A 17,228-nucleotide genomic window follows, 5' to 3' on the forward strand; every position below is an offset into this window, starting at 1 on the left:
TTCCTGCATAATACTTGATTCTTAGTATTTTGTGCTTCATCTATTTCTAGGCGAATTTATATTATATAACCCATTAAAATCATGATAAAAACACCAAATAAGGGAAAACAATAGGCATTGCATATTTCTTTACCAACATTCATTACGATCTCCTAAGATCCATTTCATGTTGTAAAAGGAGTGATGTTTTATTGTTTGGTCAAACTCAAGGAAATATCTTACAGTTTCATTCGTATAAGTTCCACAAGTTCAGAGCAATTGATTTGTACCTACTTGGTATAAATGATTGTCTTGAAGTTACTTTATTAATGGCAAATTATTTACCATTCGGTTACGTTGTGCACTTTATAGTAGTTAGATCATATTATTGCATTCACTGTATCTTACTGGGCCTAATATTTAAGTTATTTGATAAAATGTATTATTTGTTGGGGGAAGTCCAAGTCAGATTTGTTCGATATGGGGCTGAGGATGATGAATGGGTTAATGTAAAGAATGTAGTACGAGAGCAATCTATCCCATTTGAGCATTCTGAATGTAATAAGGTGTCCATTGGAAATCTCGTGTTGTGCTTGCAGGTGATTAATAAATGCACTCATTGTTCTTAAATCTCTCAATAATTTTCCATCTTTGTGTTAATTTGTGTTTCTTTCTAGAATTTAGGAGAGGAGAGACCAATCAGATTACTATGATGCTCACGTCGTAAAGATTGATTGGAAAATGCAAGACATACGAGGGTGTAGGTGTCTCTGTTTTTTTACTTCCTTTCCCACGAAGGAGCAATGAAGACTAAATTCTAGTGAACAATACTTTTTTAATTGAAAGTGAAAGAACCTAGACTAAATTCTAGAGAACAATGTCAAACTACATTACATTTAATTTTAATGTTTATAAATTTTAATTTATTTTGTTATTAAGTATTTTTCTGCATAACTTGTGTTTTAATTAAAATGTATGGTTGTTGCTAATTAGATAAAGCTACATGATATTAAATTTAGGTGATATAGAGAAGAAATAAAATATGCAAAATCAATTATTCGGTAATTAGTGGCGTTTGTATCCACAAACGCCGCTATAGATCTAACCTTTTACGGTGTTTGTATCCAAAAACGCCGCTATAAATATGACATTTGCGGCATTTGTTTCAAAATGCTGCTATAGATATCGACCTTTTGCGGCGTTTGTTCCAAAAACGCTGCTATAGATCTGACCTTTTGCGGCGTTTGTTACAAAAACGCCGCAATAGATATCGACCTTTTCGGCGTTTATTCCAAAAACGCCGCTATTGATATCGACCTTTTGCGACGTTTGTTCCAAAAACGCCGCGATAGATCTTGACCTATTGCGGCGTTTTTTGTTCTCAAAAGCCGCTAACTTTAGCGACGCTGGTATTAGCGGCGTTTCTTGCGACGTTTTTCATATCGCCGCAAGTGCTTTTAGCGGTGCTTAAAAACACCGCTATAGGACTAAAAAAACGCCGCAAAAAAACAAATTTGCTGTAGTGATTTGAGTAAGATACGATCTCATACTCTCGTCACCTTTCTTAATTGCTCGCAACTTGCAATGAAGGCTCATTACAGTTGTTGTCGACTGATTGGCAAAGAACTTGAGAACGATTGACCATACATCCGCAGCAGTTTCTGCACCAACAAATTGAGGGAGTATGTGATCACTAATTGTGGACAACAACCATGAAGCTAAAGCACTGTCATGTGCAACAAAGATTTCATAATCTTCATTGGCCGCAAGACTGCCATCACCAGATTGAATCTGTGCCGGTGGAGGTTTAAGTTCACCAGTGAGTAAACGTTCCAAGCGATGACTCCTTACTGTCAAGAGAACTTACTGTTTCCACAACAGAAAGTTTATTTCATCAAGAACTATGTTGATCTTCTTGTTTGTGAATAAACGATTGCTTCTCGAGGAGTCTCCTACAACCAAACTATGCTCAACATCCTCAGCTTCCATGACCGAAAAACGAAAGGAATCACGAGAAGCAACCAAACCAGCAGCTATCAGAGAAGCAACGGAAAAACGACGCCTCCAAGATCAATGGCGAAAGATACCATGTTGAGAAAACAGTATAGAAGTATATCAAGAGAATAATAGTCTTCATTTATACTTGATGATTACACTGCTCTTGTTATTTATACAGCATACACACCATAACAAACTAGCTAAAGTTGTTAGTCTGCTAACTAACTATGTTGAGCTGGATAACAACCACGCTGAGCTGGCACCTTCCAGAATATGCTCAACACCTCCCCCCTACGTTCTCTCATTTCTTCCTCATTTCTTCCTACTCTCTTATCTCAACACCCAACATCCATGTATCAAAAATAGGTAAAAAACTCCAAAACCATAACATGTTCAGAGCGTGAATGTTTTTCTCTTTTTCTTCAACAATCTTAAGCCCGACGAAGATTCCTTTCTCTGATTCCAGTGAATTCCACTCCGGCGAGACCCACAAAATAGGTTCGTTCTTTCTTTTTACTTTTCCATTTTCTTTTTCCTTTTAAATCTCAATATGCATGTATCAAACGTGAATTTGAAAAGAAAGAAAAAAATAGGCTTGGTGTCGATATAAGTTTTTTTTTTTGCAGTAACGGTTGGAATAACGCTTGTTGTGTTCCGTTATCGACGCAATCCACTGTTCCCGTTAAATTGCGGGCGCGACATACCGCTATTGGTGTGAATCCGTTGCCCACTGCAAAAATCATGAAAACCGGTTTCAGACGGTGGCGCTACCGCAATATCACGACCACTATCACATTTTTGGAACGCTCTTTGATACCCTGATCAACACTACTCGCCCAGTCAGCATCCAAAAAAGCCACAACATTTGTTGAACCACCATTGCTTTGAGCAACAAGCCATGATGCATTACCCCTTCAAATAACGTAGTATGCGCTTAACAACCATCCAATTTCCTCACATAGACGCTGCTGAATTGAGCCACGACTTACGCTAAAAGTGATATCTAGCGGTGTGTGTCCTAAGTATAAAAGAGCTCCAACTACACTCCTATAAGAATGAGGGTCCTCAAGAAGGCAACCAACGTCTCGAGCTAACTCAGGATATGGCACCATGGGTGTTGGGACGGGAGTAGACTCGTACATGTTAGTTTTGGCAAGTAGTTCCTTTATAAGTTTTCGCTGTCAACAGCTTAGTGAACTGTACACTAGTTGCAACCACTCCTGCCCCCGGTTCATTAAGGTGGACCCCAACACTGGCATTGATAAAGAAGCCTTGGACTTGGACAAGCTCCGTATTGCTCTCTCCCACAGTTGTGTGATTGTTTCAGTCTTCTGCAAACCTCAGCATGTCAAGGTGACTAACATCACCAAGCAAATCCAAAACCAAGAACAGCAGAAGGAAATGAAAAAGGGTTTTGTTGGAGATTTGATGGAGAGTGTGACGCTCGTCAACCCTTCAAATGGTCAACTTGTTGGCTTTGGCCGTTCTGTTTATGATCTGGGATTGACTGCATCCATCTACGATGTCATGGTGCTTGTCTTTCTACCCTCTGGTAATTACAGGGTTGGATTAGCATCCAAACATCCTTTAACAACCTGTTTTGGCTTTTTTCTCTTTGTAGAAGAATGCAATTGTTATACAAATGGACAATTTAAATGGATAACTTAGCAGTTAGTCAGTCCCTGGATAAAAGATGCTTCCTTTTTATTGTTCCTTATACCCTTCCTCTCTAGCTTTGCTCTCTCCCACGTACACACCCTTTAAAAAATCACATTTATATAAACATATATTTGGAGCATTGCTTGAATATTCAATATCAGGCAACCTTACTTGTTGATATCAATATCAAGTTTTCAACTCTTGGTTTGTATACTTTTTAAGGTAAGGGCTAGTTATTGACCGTAATAAGGCTTTTGGATTATAACCCTATCAGTGTGATTTCTTCAGACACCTCTATTTCTAATTTGATACTTGACTGCCGTTCATATCTTATAATTGTGGTTTAGCGCATTGCATGTCGCTCCTCCTTTACAGGCATGGGAATTGGGACGATAATAGTTAAAAGGCTTGTAAGGTTTGGTACTCTAATGTTTATACTAGTTTTGAAATTTTTAACAGGATTAAGTAGTTGTACATCAAATCTGCCCTAAACAGGCATGCAACTGTAATCTTGTCTTCCTTTAAATGATAGCCGGTGCATGCATCCTTATTCAGCTCTAGAAATGGTATCATGTCACCTGTTTGCCTGCTTCAGGCTCATGGTTATAGTTGAATAGCATGAAAATTCTCTTTTTCGAGGATTTCAATTTAGGTGTCAAATTCAAAATAAATGCCTCAGGAACTGCCCGATGGAGATTACATTATCTTGTTATACCCTTATTCTTAGCCTGCAGTTTTTGAAATGAAATGTATACCGGTAGTTACTGAAGCTATATTTAGGAGTTTAACTTTTTTGCCCCTAAGTTTGCCTCTAGATGCTCACATGCAACTAGCGACATTTATGACATAGCTGCTCTTTGTTTCACAAAGGAAAGGTAATTCTTGTCATTATGCTAAAATTCCATAACCTGTGTTTCTCATTATCTGTTTCATATACCCTTGTTTTATTGGTTTTACCACTAGGCAGCCTCTATTTTCTTGCTTTGAAACATGTTGCAATGTCATTTTAACAAAGGCCAGCCAAGTGTATTACAATCCCCCTACAGCTTATGGGGAATTATTTTTTCTCCTGAATTTGCTGCAGCTTACCGGCTGTTTTTTTATGTTATCTGGCTCAGTGGCTCTCTTCTGCTACCTTAACTCCAGCCCTAAACCAGAACGATTTAAAATATAAGAGGGCTTAAATTTTGATTAGATGGGCTTCATTCTTTTGTTGGACGAACATCATCTTATGGATTTGTTGCAAACAGATTATGTGCAAACCTGAGAGAATCAAGGGAAAGGTTGGGTCATTGATAAATGATTTGTGCTGATTCTTCTTCAAAAGCACGATTCTTATAAGCTTATGTCAGGTTCTTCTTCAAAGCATGTGGATTCAGAGATGACATCTTAGGCTCCACTACGATGAGCCGATGAGGTATGGCAGGACGGTTTCAAATACTTGTTTTGAAGGTGACGAAATGGTTACGGAAGCCAGTCGAAAACTTTTGTTATCCGAGTGCCACCGTTTGCATCTTCCAAGACAACCAAACATCAAGGTTGAACCACATGGTTGCCTTATGAATACAATTTCCTCTTATTAATGAAGCATATGGAATTAGGGGGGGGGGGGGTTATTTTTAATATGGCACTAAAAATTTGGAAGGTAGTGAAGACAGACTATTCCACGGTGACCGTGCCAACAATATGGCATATATTGAGAAGATAAGTTTGGAATTTTATCTTGTATCATATTTTTTCAAATAAATTTTGAATGTGATTTTTAATATTTATTAATTTAAATTTTAAGAGTTAGTTAGGTGACTATTTTATAACTTTTAATAGTCAATGAACTTAGCAAAATAGCATCATATAATTGAGAGGCATTTTACGTACTTTACCCAAAAATTAAACAAATAATACATTATTATAAATATTTTTAGTTATATTTTAAAACTAAATAATATATTATTATTATTGATTGATTGTTATGATTGCTGCTCAATTTCAAAATTTTATATACAGCCAAGGCCAGCCCAAATGCTTAACGTTTTATTTTTATGTTATTAGCTATATATTCAATGAAGTTTATTACAAATTTCTATATTATAAAAATTTTCATGTTAATCTCTCTTTTATAAAAAAAATATTTAGTATTAATACATTTGAGAAAATAAATATTTTAATTTAAAACATTAGAGTAATAACTTGTTGGTTTAAATATATTTATTTAGTATGAGTCAAGTTACTTTTTTTTTTTTTGATAAGTGAGTCAAGTTTCTTCCGTTGTTAAATGAATGGTAGATTTTTTTAGATGCCTTAGTTCGAGTATTAGAGATTACAAGAGTGTTGAGCTTTCATTGTTAAATTCTTGAAAATATTTAGAATAAATACTAATTTATAATCACATTAGATTAATAAAACAAACATTTTTATTCAAACATCCCTTTTAAGCTTTTATCAATTTTAAATTAAGTAAATTCACCACCCCTTAAAAATATGAGTAATTTAGTCAATCTACAATTTAAAAATGAGTAAATAAAAACAACCTAAAACATTGTTGACAGATTGCAACAGTTGAGGTTATTGAGGAAGATGCTAAAGGAAAGGTCCTTGGAGGCTTTGCCACTACCTCCGAGGGTGTTTTTGATGTTGGATTCCCGGAGTTACAAAGTCTCATTGCGGCTATTCATCTGACTTTTTGAAATTAATATAATTACTTTTTAAAATTTTATCATAAATTATTATGATAATCAATAATATGATTATTTTTGAAATTTAGTTTTATATTAATTATAATTTATATATTGTAAATTTGATTTTTATGTTAATTCTAATTCATAAATTTCTTTATATTTCTTATATTATAAATTTTATTTAAAATCACTAAATTAAATTTAAATATTATCTTATTAAACTTGATTTTATTAAATTATATTAACTAAATTAAAATATTCATAAATCTAATTTACATTTAATGTGAAAATTGAATAATAATTTAAGTAAACTTAACTTGATATTTTAAAATCAAAATATATTAATTGAAATAGATTTATTAAATATTAAAAATTTGAATAACATTACAAATACTAAATAAATATTTATAAATGAAGGTAATTTCATTACACTTGAAAACACTAAAATTACAATAAAATCAACTAAACAGAATATGTGTATGTTGAAATAAATGCTCTCGGATCTTATAGCTAATGTTTACAAGACTAAAAAGCCTAACTATACTATCAGAAATATCATCATCGAGCATATACCTAAATGTTGTCAACATGTTTAATTATGGGTAACTTTCTACCTTTAAAAGCCAAAATGCCACCAACATAATTAAACATGAGTAACTATTTAGATAAAAATTTATAAGGTTCTAAAATTGATTTAAGTCAGACCAACAACAATAATTTACAAGGCATCAGTGAGTAATAGACAACAGCAACCGACAAGCATCAATGTACCAATTCAGCAAGCATCATTGCATCGATTCAACAAGCATCCTGTATTAAGAAAGCATATAATCAGTGGTAAAGCCAAAGGAAATTTGATGGCCAACAGTGCCAAACTCTGTATACGCAATCCCATGGCAATCCCATGGCAATGCAAGTAGTTTACCAGAAAAAGGTAAATATCAAAACAAACTCCACCCTGTGTGAAACATGAATCACAAATTTACGAAAAACATTGAGAAATGTCAGATGCAATAATTTATGATGAAAGAAAAGAAACATACTCCAATTAATAGGTCTCTCATCAATATTCTAATAAGCCTCAACTGACGAGAAACTGCTGGTCCCCCAACTGAGTCATCTCCTACCCTCCTGACAGACTCTTCATCCAATGCAAGAGTTGCTTCTAAAGTTGGAAGCCAGTTGGGTTGTTGAAGCCAGTGTCTTAATGAAAAGCTACCATGGTACTGCAAAACATGTATATAAAAACATAAAAAATAGTTTTAACCCACTCAAAAGAAGTACATAAGGAGTTGTTTGTATTGGTATACAAGCCTCAAGGCAAAACAACAGAGTCAGGGAGGAGCATGGATGGATGATGCAGTATACATGAAAAAGAATAGTACTAAAGAGTTAAATGGATATAAAGGGCATACCCCATGGACCAGAGTTAATGAGCTATAATGGATCATGCATGAGTCCGCAAAAAGCACCGACTGGAACCATTGGCATTAAATTCAACAGAGAAAAAAAACTAGAAAACAAATAAATTTTCTGAAAATTAAAACCAAAACAGAGTAACAGTGAAGCAAAACAGCTTGATGATGATATACAGCTGACCTGCATGGTGTTTCCTGATGGATCTGAGAGGCACCTGGGCTCATTCATAAGCTCCCACGCCATTATAGTTGGTTCATCTTTGTAAGCCACTCCAGTCAGGTGTTTCGTCTTGTAAGAACAATCTCTATTATAGCCAAAAACAAGAACGAGATTAAAAAAAGCTTGCATCAATTGCATATATTTTTAACCAGTTTTACCCGGAAATGTTCATCTACCTCTGTCTAAATTGGTGCAATAAATGAATTATTCCAATGCAAATCTTATTCCTGTCATTTCTACAACTGTCAAACTCAAAAGGCAGGCTTTCAAAATGGATGTGGTGAGGAAAGGGGGGAGACAAATTCTGACATTGATATGGTCTAGTAGTATTCTTTAACAACAGAGTTCGTAAAGAAATCATCAGCAGACGATTGCCCTTGATTTCTTGTCCGTTCACGTACTGTTTCTTCCCTCCAAATTGATCATAGTTATTCGCAAAGCTTAAAATAGCTTGATCCCATACCTCTTAGCTTCAGATACTACAAAATCCAATCCCTTCAAGGAAACAAAAAAGCATAATGAAATCAGAAACAGATCAAGGACCAGATTTTTTAACCTGAAAATGTTTTAATTTGAACCTAGAACATCAGCTCGTTGTAGGAGCCAGGTGAGTACTGAAGAGGTCTGTCTCCCTGTCACTGAAAGCCCAAGTTCTTGCTATGGCGTTGGGGTAGTTACAACTCCCAACTCCACTTTAATGGACCGGGATGGAGTTGGGGTAGTTGCCGAATTGGCAAAACAAGAAGGATTTGGAGGTGGGGTTGCGCCGGCAGAGGAAGGAGTGGAGGCTTGACGGAGACCACGCCGGCGGCGATGAGCCGGGGAAGAGGTGTCAGGAGAGGAAGGACCTGAAAAAAATTATCTAGATTTAAAAATAATAACAACCCAAAAAATTACACTTCAAATATATAAAATAATCAAGGTTTTGAAGAGTAGAAGAGAGAGTAACCATTGTTGAAATTAGCAGGAGAAGAATCGGAAGCCATGGCTAAGAGAAGAAGAGCGGCAAAAAGCGAGGGGGAATTTTTCTGAGACTTAAGTGAAAGAAAGAACGGAACAGCCTCCTGCGGCTGCTGGTTAGAGAAAAAAAACATTATTTGGCGGGAAATGATGCTGATTTTGGCGTCTTGTCGTAGCCTTGTGGCTTAACGAGGAGAAAATTCGTGTGTTTTTTAATTTTATTTAATATTGTAGTGTTGTCTCTTAGTTTTAAATTTATTTAATTTAGTCCAAAATTAATGATTTAATATATTAATTTAAGTTTCATATTTCAACTTTTTTTCAATTTAATCTAAATTTAATGTTACAATTTATTAATTTAAGCTTCATATTTAAAATTTGTTCAATTTGATCATTATTATTTTCAATTCTTTCAATTAATATATGGTTTATATTAATATATTTATATATACTATATGTTTATATATACTATGAACTATATATATAGTTGTATATACCATATACTATATAGGTTATATATACTAATGAACTATAATATATAGTTTGTATATACAATATACTATATAGGTTTATATATACTAATGAACTATATAGTATATAGTTTATATATAATGACTATATATATATAGTTTATATATACCATATAGTCTATATATATCATCTAGTTTATATACTAATAACTATAATGTATAGTTTAGGGTTTAGGATTTATAAATAGTTCATATGTAAATTATACTATATAGTATATTAGTTTTTATATATAATATATAGTATATATAATATATAGTATATAAATATAAACTATAGTATATAGTATATAAATATAAACTATAGTTTATATATAGTATATACTATACAATAGTATATAGTTCACTAATAAACTATATATAGTTCATATGTAAACTATAGTATGTTAATATCAAACTATAGTTTATATGTAAACTATAGTTCATATAATATCAACCTTAGTATATATTATATATATATTATAATATATATATATATATATATATATATATATATTATATATATAATATATATATATATAATATATATATTTATATATAGTTCATATGTAAACTATAGTTCATATATAGTAAATAAATATAAACCTATAGTTTATATAAATAGTATAAATATAGTATAATATAAATTATAGTATGTAGTTATATAAATAAACCCTAAACCATATACTATATATATATATATAAACTATATAATTTATTAATAAACTATATAATTTATACAATATATATTATATAATTATACATAATATATAATATAAATATATAGTTTATATATAATTAATATATAATTTATATATAAACTATGTAGTTTCTATATAGTTCATATATAAACTATATAGTATTATAGTTTATACATGGTATATATAGTTTATACTTTCTACATAATATATATATATATACTATATAGTATATATATATAATACATATACTTTATATATAAACTATATAGTTTATATTATATATATATATATCTATATTAGTTGTTTTAATTTTTTTCTCAACTTATTACTTATTTCTATTTATTAAGTGGCCCATAACTTTTTAAATGAGTATAATTTAGTACATTTTATATTAATTCAACTCAAAATTTAAAATTATTCGATTTGATCCCTTTGTGTTGTTTAATATATTTAAATTTTTATTTGTAATTTCATATTTGTTCAATTTAGTCCTCCAAATTTTATTTGCACATGAAATTGACTCATACTTATTACTTATTTCTATTTTTAAATTGGCCCATAACTTTTTAAATGGGTATAATTTAGTACTTTTTGTATTAATTTCAACATCACAATTTAAAATTATTTCGATTTGATCTCTCATCAATGTGTGTTGTTTAATATATTTAAATTTTTATTTGTAATTTTATATTTATTCAATTTAGTCCTCCAAATTTTATTTGCATCTGAAATTGACCCATAGTTATTACTTATTTCTATTTTTAAATTGGCCCATAACTTTTTAAATGGGTATAATTTAATACTATTTTGTATTAATTTCAACATCACAATTTAAAATTATTTCGATTTGATCCCTCATCAATGTGTGTTGTTTAATTTATTTAAATTTTTATTTTTAATTTCATATATGTTCAATTTAGTTCTACAAATTTTATTTGCATATGAAATTGATCCATACTTATTACTTAATTCTATTTTTTTAATTGGCCCATAACTTTTAAATGGGTATAATTTAGTATTTTTTTGTATTAATTCAACCTCACAATTTAAAAATTATTTCAATTTGATCCCTCATCAATATGTGTTGTTTAATTTATTTAAATTTTTATTTGTAATTTCATAATTGTTCAATTTAATTCCTAAATTTGTATTTTTCATAAAATTGAACCATGATTATTTATATTCTTAGTAATCTACTCTAAATCATATACAATTACAAAATTGCAATTCAACATTCGCAAAAGACGAAAATAATTAATCCAAAAATAAAAATTAACCCGATTTGAATTCAATCCGTATCTGATAGAGATCCGACCTTAATTTTATATGCCAATGATATGACCCGATCTAAACGAGATCCGCCTGAAGTCTATCCGAACCTGAATTAACTTGTTTTTTAACTGCTTCAGACCTGAACTGACAACGATCTGAACTGAAAATGACCTGACCAGAACCTAATCTGAATCTGATGTCAAATCAACATGAAAATAACCCGAACTGATTTGACCTGACCAGAACCCGATCTGTATCTGATGTCAAATTTACCTAAATTGACCTATATCCGATTTTACCCGACCTATCAAGATCCGATTAAAACATGAACGATTACCCGATTTTACAACCCTAACCCCTGCCAACTTCAACAAGTGGACACTCTCCCTGCCATGGCCATACTCCTCTGCCAACAACCTTCACCAAACACCCATATCAATCATCACCATATAAAAGCCATTTTCAGAGAACAACACATGATGGGAGATATCATCAGTTCAAAAAAGAGTGAAAAATCACAGTAACCAACCAGAAATAAAAAAACGAGAAACAAAGAAGAAAAGAGAAGAAAATAAAGGAACGAGAGATTCTCCGTCGGTTGTTGGTACTTTCTGGAGATCGGAGCCTTCTTTTGACGATCCGAACAATGAGCAACGAGATAATGATGATGGTGGCCACATAACTTGATCTCGCGATGATCTAACGACGGAGGAGTTAGATCGGAGAGGTGAAGAGCCGAAAGGTCTTTGACCTTTTTCGTGGAGCTAGGGGTCATATCTCGTAAAACTAAGGTCGGATTCGAACTCCCGTAGTCGAGATGAACTTTCCTTTGAAATTTGACACCAAACAGTCACCGAAAAACAGAAACGGGCGGTAACAAATGAGTTTCATTCTTTTTTAAGTTTAAAACTTTATGCGTCTTGAATCTGGTCTAAAAGGTGGGAACGGCACCAATTTTCATGTACTTGGCAAATTTCCTCTTTGATCTTTTCATGAATTGTATGTTGGTTTTATTTTTCTTTTATTTTTAGCACTATGCTTTATTTGTATTTAATTTTAGTCCATTAAGGCATATATAATCACATGTGCGAACTACAATACGCATACATTATCCTATATATTAAATGAATTAGACACCTTGGTTATATTAATCAATTTTTTACGAATGTGTATATATATATATATCCTTGTTTATGATTTGTTCATGCTTTTTATATTTCTTTTAGTTTTTTCTTCTTATCTTATTGGTACTCATTTTAATCCCACTTCAGTGGTTATTGTTTCTTTTTAATTTCAATATATTTATTTCATGTTATCTACATTTCCATGCATGTATTTATTTTTTATTTAATGTTCAATAGTTTATTTTTCGATTGGTTAATTCATACTTTATGTTTTGCTTCGATGTTGTTTTTAAATATAGTATATTCATATTTTTTAAGGACATTTATCGTAGAATGGGTGTGAAAAACACCACTTAATGGAAGTAGTGTGATTCGACATTTGAACTTTAAAGATAACTTGAAAGAAATCAAGTTTTTTTTTAAAAAAAAATAATTAAGTTACTCTTTTTATTTTAGTTTAAATAATGACGTGTATGTTTTTCTAATAGCACGTTTTGTTATTTTATTTGATATTTTATCACATTTATGTTTGATTTGTGTAATTTATGATTTAAAATAATTAATCAATGTTCGATATAAAGGATCGTTTTTTAAATTTTTACTTGAAACTATAGTTTCCACTACTCGACAACGTATAAACGATTAGGTATCCATTTCTGACATTGTGGGGTGTTTATTCTTCTCCACACGTAATCGACTTTCGAACTATTTAAAATGAATATTTGGTAAACGCATACATATTTTTGTCTTAAAAACGATTTTTCTTAAAATTATTTTAAAATACATTTTTAAGGTATTCGATCTATCTAACTCAAAGGTTGATGACGACTCTAAATCAAATTTTATAAAAAATCTCAAATTTCCAAAATAAAGTTGTAATTGTTTTAAATTTGATTATTTCATTAAAAACATTATGACACATATCAAGATTGAATAATTTTTAATGAAATAAAATTAAATAAAAACAAAAAAACATAATGTTTTTCATAATTTAAAAAATTTAATGAAATTTTAGTTATCATTTTTTCACTTTTATATATTTTCCAATAAAACCTTTACTTCCATGGTAAGTCTAAACAAATTAAATTAAATATAATTTTTATTTTATTATTTTATAAATATTTACATGAAATTTATTTAAAAATTATCAAATCTAAATATAAAATTAGCCAAGATTCTTAAAATTGGTTTCTATTTTGTTAACTTTTCGTGTGTCATTGATCAAGACTTGAAATTTTACTGTAATATTATAAATTTATTTTTGAATCTATCAAATAATTTTAATGCCACAAGCCGCGGAGTTGAACTCGAGATATTGGTGTAAGTGTCCGACAAAGAGGTAGCTTGAAGGTTCTGAGAGCGTAAGAAGTAGGGGTGTGCAAATCCGGGTACCCGGATTTTCGGGTACCCGATTTCCGGGTACCCGAAACTTCCGGGTCGACGATTTCTCGGCCCGTGTCCCGACCCGAATGTTACGGGTACCCGGTAATCGGGTACCCGATACCCAATTTTTAATTTTTTATTTTCAAATTATTAATTTAAAAAAATATATACACAAATTTAAATGTTCAAAACTTCGAATTACATACTCTAATATCCGAACATAAAATTTAAAAGTTCAAAATACAAAATATAATAATCCATAATATAAATAATTCATTATTTTATATAATTATATATAAATAAAATAAAAAATAAAATAAAAACTAACCGGGTACCCGGAAAAACTAGATTTTGTGACCCGGGCCCGACTCGGGAAATGTCGGGCCGGGTACCCGACCCGGCCGGATAATTTTTTTTAAAGAATTACCCGATTTTTTTAGATCCGGGTCGGCGGGTCGGATCAACCGAGTCGGGTAATTTTGCACACCTATAGTAAGAAGTGATAAAAGATAATGTTGTCAAAAACTCCCTTCTAAATATTAACATAGTGGAACATAACCAAAATTTGACCTACCCCTTTCTAACTTCAAAAGAAAACAGAAATATCCCTTTCTAGTTTTAAGGCAGGCAGACAGGCAGTCTGAAGAAATGATGCCTGGTTCCAGAAACAAAGGAAAACTCATGGAAGGAGGTTCAGTAGTCCATTGAGTTCCACCCAAATCAATTCAGCTCTGTATGATTTAAGCTTGTGTGACCAAGGATAACCTTAATTTGTAAGGATAAGTTATCCACATTGTTTAATTCATGCCAAATCATGTAAAAGACCAAATGATATTCTTGTTCCCAAGTTCTAATCTATGATGTACAAACGTCAGCTTGCTTTTGTCATCATCGATGAGAAAGACAGTGTTAGAATTTTCTATCTTACGTTTCCCACTTCACTCCCCTTTCCTTACAATTTCCTTTACTTTGCTTCTCCCCTTCCTCTCCTCTATCTTTTCCTGTCTTTAAATTATTATCTCTTCTGCTCCTCTATATATGTATCTACAACTGTATGCAAAGCAGAAGGGGTGACAATTATGGCAAGTGTGTGGAGCAATAAGACGAGGGTGATAGAAGAACTTGTTACAGGTAAAGACTGTGCTACCCAGCTTCAGATTCTTTTCCACAATTCCTCTTAATAGAGGGGCGTCTATCGGCTCAGGAGCTTGTGCACCAGATCTTCACCTCTTTTGATCACTCGATCTCGTTGCTGACTAGTGCTGAATCTGTTGAGGTTTCTCAGAATCAAGCAATTTCCTACTATGATTCCCTTGTAAGAAGAGACCCGTCTCCAAGGAAAAGAGAGGCTGTTATAAAAGAAGGTATTCAAAAAATCATGTTAAGTATTGGATGTTCATACATAGATTGAACGAAATGTTAACGGGTTGTGTTTTGGTTGCGGGAAAGCTGAACAGACATGGACAGTAGCTTCTGCAACTGTTGAAGATGGTCATGCGTGGAGAAAATACGGACAGAAGCAGATTCTGAATTCTGGACACCCAAGGTATTCATTGTTTTTCAATTTGTTCCAAAAATGATTCTTGTAATAAAAGGAAGATAATCGAGTTTTCCTCATGTAACAGGGGTTACTTTAGGTGCACTCGTAAATACGATCAAGGTTGTAAGGCCACTAAACAAGTCCAAAGAATGGACGATGGTTCCCAGATGTATCAGATCACTTACATGGGAACCCATACATGCAGACCAGACTCATTTAAGGCTCCCCAGATCATCAGTGATTCCGAATCCTGGCAATCTTACAAGATGGTCACCTTTATCAACTCCGATATCCCATCCAACACTACAACCATGAAACAAGAAGTCAAGGAAGAGACGACGACGACGACAAGTGGTCTTACGGACTTGGGTTCTGTTATCATGTGGAAGGATATAATCGGTGCCGATTATAGGGATGTGGTGTCTAACGTGTATTCAAGTACTGAAATCACTTCCCGGAACTGGGAATTGGACCTTGTAATGAAGCCTGTTGAGTTTGAAGAATATTTCGAGTTTGATGAAAGTGAGTTGCTCTAGTCTAGGTGTAGTTCTGCTCAGTGACGGAGCCATGTAGGCCCGGAGGCCACTGCCCCCAGCCACAATTTTTTTACCATTAAAAAATAAGGATAATTACTAATTTAGGCTTTAAATTTTACCCCTCAATTTTTATTGTTAATTATACTTTGTCCCTAAACTAAAATTCTGACTTCGTCCCTCTCTTCTTGTTAGGCCTGTAAATGAACTGAACGTTCAGCGAGCCGTTCATGAATCGTACGGTGAAAAGTTCGTTTATGTTCGTTTATTTATTAAATGAATAAATAAACGAACATAAACAGATTTTGCGTTCATTTACGTTCGTGAACGTTCAATTATATGTTCGTTCATTTATGTTCGTTCATTTATGTTTGAACAGAGAGCAAATTAAATATGTTCCGAAGATTATTGAAGTTGTTTGGATTTCAAGAAGATTGTTTTGTTGAACAAATTAACTTTAAGACTTTATTATATTCTTATAGCTTATTTATGATTTATGTATGTTTTTGTCGTATTCAAACAAATTAACTCTAAAGTTGCAGGTTATATTAATGAATTTTAAGTTGTTATTCTTGTTGCTTACCTTTTTTTTATATTCATTTGTTGTGTTCGAATAAGTTTTTTTTGTATTTGTGTTGTTCGTTTATGTTTATTTATTATATTCGTTTACATTCGTTCGTTTGTGTTCGTTTACGTTCTTTTATGTTCTTTTATCATTTAAATGAACGAACATGAACATATTATATTCCTTAATGAACGATCGTTTATGTTCGTGTTCGTTTATTTAGTAAATGAACGAACATTAACATATCTCCGTTCGTGTGCGTTCGATTCATTTACAGGCATACTTCTTGTAAAGCTTAGTATTAACTTTAGCTGCAACAGTTGTAATCAGCAATGTGAAACAATAAGAACCATTGAGGCTTTCGCTAGCTGTGGAAATGTTTTTTCCTTTGGAATAATAATAACCATCGTAATCATCGATTAATTTACTTTTGCCAAGCAATTGCATGGTATGTTTACAGGAAAAATAGCAGAAGTTTGACTTGACTCATCTTTGTGTGCATTATATGTACACACCACTATCATATATCTACACCATGGGTCCCTCTCCCTGACAAATATGAACTTTCAAACTTATTGTGGAAAATAACAAGAAGATTATAATTGGCATAATGACAGAAAAATATTTAATTAAATAAATTTTTTTAATTTTATTTTTGTAATATTCTGATGTAACATTTTATTTTAGAATAAAAT

The 17,228-nt window shown here is 32.1% G+C and overlaps 1 protein-coding gene and 1 pseudogene across 1 annotated transcript; one reads left to right on the forward strand and one right to left on the reverse strand.

Annotated features, from left to right (window-relative positions):
* Window positions 1-7,086: 7,086 nt before the first annotated feature.
* LOC120154489 (probable plastid-lipid-associated protein 14, chloroplastic) lies at window positions 7,087-7,973 on the reverse strand. The gene is made up of 4 exons (XM_039166224.1): window positions 7,911-7,973; window positions 7,727-7,786; window positions 7,355-7,537; window positions 7,087-7,236 (listed from the first exon to the last, which is right to left on the reverse strand). Exons 1-4 carry the CDS (start codon window positions 7,971-7,973, stop codon window positions 7,087-7,089), a joined length of 456 nt encoding a protein of 151 aa, XP_039022155.1.
* A 7,001-nt stretch (window positions 7,974-14,974) lies between these two features.
* LOC120154445 lies at window positions 14,975-15,983 on the forward strand (annotated as a pseudogene).
* Window positions 15,984-17,228: the final 1,245 nt, after the last annotated feature.

The sequence above is a fragment of the Hibiscus syriacus genome, unplaced genomic scaffold (genome assembly GCF_006381635.1).
Source record: "Hibiscus syriacus cultivar Baekdansim isolate YM2019G1 unplaced genomic scaffold, ASM638163v2 tig00111131_pilon, whole genome shotgun sequence".
Classification (NCBI taxonomy): domain Eukaryota; kingdom Viridiplantae; phylum Streptophyta; class Magnoliopsida; order Malvales; family Malvaceae; genus Hibiscus; species Hibiscus syriacus.